Here is a 5,984-nt window from a genome sequence, read left to right as displayed (position 1 = left end):
AACAGAGGGAGTGAAGGGTTCAGTTCCGCAGCAGCCGCAGGGACGAGTATATCATTACAGCCCGCTGCTCAGAGAGAGACACCATCTAACCTCACCGCCTGTCCCGCGCGTCTCGGACATCTGACCCAGACCCTCCGGGAGCTTTCTCCGCCCTGGACTGCCCGCCGGCCTTTCCTCACCTCCGCCTGCGCTCCCCGCCCGCGCCAGCCAGGCTTTCAGCAGCTGGGGTAGGACTCATCCCAACCTTTGGGCACCAGGGGGAGAGGGTGGAGAGAAAAACAAATGGGGGCCAGGCAGTCCAGGGCCGGTTCCAAGGACAAGGGCCCCAGGAGGATGGGGTGCCTGCGGAGGAGGCAGAAGTTGTCCGCGTGGGATGATGCCCTGCTCTCGGGAAGGGACCCCCGGTCGCTGCTGAAGCGGGGCATGCGCCACATCAGCTTCAGTCTGGTCACCAAGGGGATGACGGACATCCCCGACTTTCTGTGGGGCTTGTCCGAGGTCCAGAAGCTCAATCTGTCTCACAACCAGCTACGGGTTCTGCCCCCCGAGGTGGGCAGGCTGAGCAGGCTGGTGGTGCTGAACCTGTGCGGGAACCACCTGAAGAGCCTGCCCCCCGAGCTCAGCCTCCTGCAGGGCCTGAGGGTGCTGTTCCTCAACATGAACTGCCTGAGCGAGCTGCCGGCTGAGCTGAGCGCCTGCAGGAGCCTGGAGGTCCTGAGCCTGTCCCACAACCGCCTCTCCCAGCTGCCCGCCAGCTTCGCCGACCTCTCCCGGCTGAGGAAGCTGAACCTCAGCAACAACTGCTTTGCTCACATCCCCGTCTGCGTGTTTGCACTGAAGGAGCTGGATTTCTTGCACGTGGGCTCCAATCGCCTGGAGAACATCGCCGAGAGCATCCAGTGCCTGGGCAGCCTTCAGATCTTCATAGCGGAGAACAACAGCATCCACTCCTTCCCGCGCTCGCTCTGCCTTCTCGCCAGCCTGGAGGTGCTGAACTTGAACAACAATGACATCCAGACCCTCCCGGAGGAACTCTACCTGCTGTGTAGACTGGCGAGGATCGCTTGGAACCCCATGGACAAAGGGCTCCACATTTCCCATAACCCGTTATCCAAGCCTCTGCCAGAGCTGGTGGAGGGGGGCCTGGAGATGCTGGTCAGCTACCTGAAGGACAAAAAACACAACTGAGTGGCCGCAGAGGCAGGAACAGCAGCCAACTCACCTGGACTCTGCCCACTGGGTACTTCTCTAGTCTGAGCTTTCTCCTCTTACTGTCCGGTTGGTCAAGGCGTGTGTTAATATTTGCTAAATTGTAGTTGAATGGCATTCTAGGCAGGGGTTTGCTTTGAACTCTGTATGTTCCTAATAACCCCCATAATATGGTCATCCAATTGTAAACATAAATTGAAACAGGACTTTGGTTTTCTCCAAAGAGAAGTAATTGCTTGAATTTTCCTGAGGAGCCATGGGATTCCACCCTTGGAACAATGGTCAGCAGGTCTGATTCAATGGAATTCAAAAGTTAAATATTTACTAAGTATGTGCCAAGTATGGTATGGGGCAATGGCAACATCTGGTGCCAACCCTGGAATTGGCAACCTGAGGCCAGGTGGCAACAGCAAGACACGCTCCTGCACCAGCCTGGACCAAGCCTTACCCGGGACCAAAGGGCAAGCTGGAGCCCGGCCCTTCTGGCGATGACCAAGTTAGACAGAGCTCTCCCCTCGAGTTTGGGGGCGGGGGGAGGGGGGTCGGTAATTGGAGGAAACTTGTCTCTCAAATGACTGTAGAGTAACAATCAAGCTGCTCATGTTTACGTGTGGTGCTGAGTGACTGGCTCATGATGGCTTTTAGATAATAAAAACAACCCGATTTTAATGTGCAGTTTCAACCGTCTTTCCCAATCCTCTTGACCAGGCGTCCTCAAACTACGGCCCGCGGGCCACATGCGGCCCGCTGAGGACATTTATCCGGCCTGCCGGGTGCCGCTGCCTGTCCTGCTTAGCAGCCTACTCGTCCCGGGCCCGCAGTGCGCATAGGAATTTGTTCATAGTTTTTTTTTTTGTTTTTTTTTAACTATAGTCCGGCCCTCCAACGGTCTGAGGGACAGTGAACTGGGCCCCTGTTTAAAAAGTTTGAGGACCTCTGCTCTTGACCATAGTCATGTCCCTGAGCTTTTCTAAAGATGCCAGCCAATGCTTGTCATCCTTTCTAACTTCCCTTCTCCTTCCTTACTGGATCTGCCCTCTCAGAGATGAGATAATAATTGAGAAAAAAATGGCCTGAAGGCAGGAAAAAGGAAGTAAGGCATAGACAAGTCACACAAAAAATGTAATTGCCTTTCTAACATTCAGGGTAGAGCGATATTTGCCACTTGGCTTTCACTTATAGACATTTAAAAATGACTTTAGTGACATTTTTAAAAGCTCTTTGGACAAAAGGCTGTAAAATATTAAATTTATTTTGTTTTTAATTATAAAAATACACAGCTGTTAGTTAAATGTGATAGCAGGACAAGCAATTTTAGAGCCCCTGCCACAAGAGTCACTGGGTCTTACTGTTGTCACAGCAGCCGAGAGCCCCTAAAACATTTACTATGTAATGTGAGTTAAAGAATTAGAATGAAGAGGTGGCCGTGAAGAAAGCACAGCACCTACAGATCCATGGCGAGCCCACTGTTCAAGTGTCTTGGCACTTTTGACTGTAGAATATGGCTAACAATTTTGAGACAGAATTTGGGTTTGCTGCCAAGACTGGTCTAACTTCTTAATACCCTTGGCTTAATTCAGTTAAACTTATATTTCTTAGCACCTTCTTTTCACTCTTCTTGGCTGGGAACCCGAGAGGAGTAAAGCCCTGCTCCTTCTACCAAGGAGCCCACAATGTGGTGAAAGGGACAGAAACCCACGTGGGTCCTGTGATGTGCAGTAAGCTGTGATCCCTCTCAAGAGAAATGTAAGTGATGGGCTGCAGTGAGGATAACACACTGGATGGTGTAGACTAGTCCAAGCCCCAAGATCTCAATAAACAAAGAACAGTAACTAAAAAAACCCCCACAAAAAACAGGATTGGGAGAAATCAGTCAAACCCTTATCCCCTGCAGCCATTGCACACTAATTCCTCCCTTTATTCCCTGTGGGAAAGAGCAGCAAAGGGCTGGGGCACTGGGTCTGAGCATAGGCAGGTTTAGTAGGGAGCTGCCATCTTCTAAGAGCTGCTCAAAGCGGGTCCATATCATTTATTAACAGGACATGTGATTTTCCAAACAGACTTCCAAGTCAATTTCCCACTCATAAAAGACGAAAGTCAATTCCCATTGTTATCAGCAGATACTATAGGTCAGTGGTCGGCAAACTCATTAGTCAACAGAGCCGCAGTTTGCTGACCACTGCTATAGGTCATTAGCACATTTGCGCATGAGCTCTCTGTCAAACCATTGCAAACAGAGCTTACCATGTCACTGGGCAGCAGCTGAAGTCCCCTCTTAAATTCCCCCTCCAGCAGCAACCGGAGACCTGCCTCTCCCTGCCAGGCACACATGGGCACACACCAGTATCTTCACCCACATTAGCTTGCCAGAGCCAAGACTATTTAAAGACATCAGTGGAGTTTTTACTTGACCTCATGACTCAGTGGGAAATTTCAGGGCGAACCCTCTGCAGGGCAGAACACGGCGGATCACTTACTGAGCGCTGGCTGAAGCACAGGCAGCTGTCAGACAGACACCGGTGGGTGCCAGATCACGCCTGTTCGTGGCCGCTGCTGAAGAACCACTTGGGCTCCGGCCGAATTTCCATGATCTTGCTGTGGGCGGAGAGGCTGGCCAGGACAGCAGCACCGCACTTCTCCTGCTGAGCAATCATTTCATTTCCTCTCCTTGCTTTTCCAGTCACTGGACCCCACAGTAACTTTACTCCAGAAAAAGAACCTAACCATATATTGAAAGTGACCCAAGAGCTCATTATACTTTTTATGTGAAAAAAAAAAGGGGGGGGGTTAATCAACTTAGTGCCAGGCTTCCATTGGTGCTTTTCAAAAGTATAGCAGCAAGGTTTTCTTTTACTTTTTATTTTTAAATATATTTCATTGACTTTTTACAGAGAGGAAGGGAGAGAGAGAAAGAGTTAGAAACATCAATCAGCTGCCCCCTGCACCCCTCCCCCCCCCCCCCGCCACTGGGGACGCGCCCACAACCAAGGCACATGCCCTTGGCCGGAATCGAACCCGGAACCCTCGAGTCCACAGGCCGATGCTCTATCCACTGGGCCAAACCGGTGAGGGCAGCAAGGTTTTCTTTGTTAACACTTAGCATTGAGGAAATCATCAAAGTAATAGTAGTTGCCTAATGTTCTTTAGATATTGATTCTTTGGGAACGCTCCTTTTTATTGATAAAGGGAAGTGCTGAGTATAATCTGCTTAGTTATTCAAAACAGTAACATGGATGGAGTTTGATACTGCCTTCAGTGTTTCGCTGTCAAACTCTGTAGTTTGCTGATTGACTGTGAAGTGCTTCTTGCGTATCTGGTCGTAGTTCAAATACTGCCACATTCAAATAACTCCCAGGTATTTCTAAGGCTTCAGAAACCAAAGCACTAGAGATGACTGCATTGGCTACGGAATAAATTTAGCCAAAGAATACCAGCTAATTGGGAGCTTGATGCGGGAGCTGGCTGCTCACAATCTTGATGATACTGTGGTTTTCATGTCACTTGGCTCTCGGGATGGAGCAATTTCAGTGGTGTGTTCAGAAACACCATTTAATGCAGTGGCAGCTTACAAGCATACAATTAAGAAGAAATCCTATGTTCATAGGAAAGAAAGACGACTTTGAAAAGACACATCTGTTCCAGGAATAATACTGCTAAATGCATAAAACTGATGCATATTAGAAAGAAAAATGAAGTCATTACTTAGCTTGTCGACTTAATAAACGGTTAATAGAAGAAATGTACTCCATTCTCAGGCTTCAGTTAATAGACTGCCTTTCTGTAACAACCAAAGATAGAGTGGCTTCAGGACTCTGCACCTGTACTTCACAACGATGTCATGTTGGTGCTGAAAAGAGATAGAGGGAATGCTGTCACTATTTGCAGGGATACATTAAACAAAATCCTTTTCTTTTGGTAACGGATTATTGCATTTTAAAATTCATATGCCTCAAAGCACATACCAAATATACATTTGATAGCTGTACATTAAAAACTGAGGAAGATTAAAGAACTGTGGGCTTGGTCACTGGAAAACATGTGGAGATATCAACATGGACTGGGTTGATTCATTTCAGTAATATACAGAGACTAGGGGGAGTCTGAATGGGGTCACTGAGATTCCATTACAAATGGTGAAAACAGAAGATGAGTTCAGGAAAAAAAAATTGAGCTGTTAGATTTAGCCAATATGAAGTTACTAAATACTCAATTATTCCATCTATATCTACTTCAGTAACCACATGTGCTCTATCTTCTTACTCCATTAAAGAATGATTTTCAGTTCTGTGTAACATATACTTGAGAAACACAAAATATCCAGCCTAGATTAAATGTGCCTCTAAGTAACAGTACCCTTGATGGTGCAACTAAGTACTAGTACTAGTTATAATTCATCCAAGAACAGCAAAATACAACTCTGTCAGATACTTTAAGAATACAAAATAAAATATAGAGAAAGAGTAAAGCTATTATAACAATAATGGGAACAATCTTGACCTTGTTGAGAAAAGAACTTCTTACAAGTGTTCCTTTTAAGTTACCTGTCAAGTTACATGTTGAATCCAAAGCATTACTAATTTAAAAAGAAAAAAAAAGGACAGCATAGTAATAAAAGGGAAGCAAAGAGAGCTCGTAACAAATCTGTAGGAGTGGGACATCATTAGGAATGCATAACTGAAAGCTATTAGCATGAAGCTTGCTATGCAGATTTTTTTATTAGTGTCATAGGAATCTCCTTGCAAGAAGAGAGTTATTTCCTACTGCATCTAGACTTA

The 5,984-nt window shown here is 47.0% G+C and overlaps 1 protein-coding gene across 1 annotated transcript; it reads left to right on the top strand.

Moving 5' to 3' along the window:
* Positions 1 to 261: 261 nt before the first annotated feature.
* Positions 262 to 1,870, top strand: LRRC30 (leucine rich repeat containing 30). The gene has a single exon (XM_080684227.1). The coding sequence runs from the start codon at positions 283 to 285 to the stop codon at positions 1,186 to 1,188; it is 906 nt and encodes a 301-aa protein (XP_080540353.1). The 5' UTR covers positions 262 to 282; the 3' UTR covers positions 1,189 to 1,870.
* The last annotated feature ends 4,114 nt before the right edge of the window (positions 1,871 to 5,984 follow it).

This window comes from Plecotus auritus (assembly GCF_963455305.1).
Source record: "Plecotus auritus genome assembly, chromosome: 8".
NCBI classification, from domain to species: domain Eukaryota; kingdom Metazoa; phylum Chordata; class Mammalia; order Chiroptera; family Vespertilionidae; genus Plecotus; species Plecotus auritus.
Note: the sequence above shows the minus strand (reverse complement) of the source record. Positions and strands in the feature narration are given on the sequence as shown.

Coding starts and splice junctions, on each gene's coding strand:
- LRRC30 (XM_080684227.1), top strand. CDS start 283: ATGGGGGCCAGGCAGTCCAGGGCCGGTTCCAAGGACAAGGGCCCCAGG.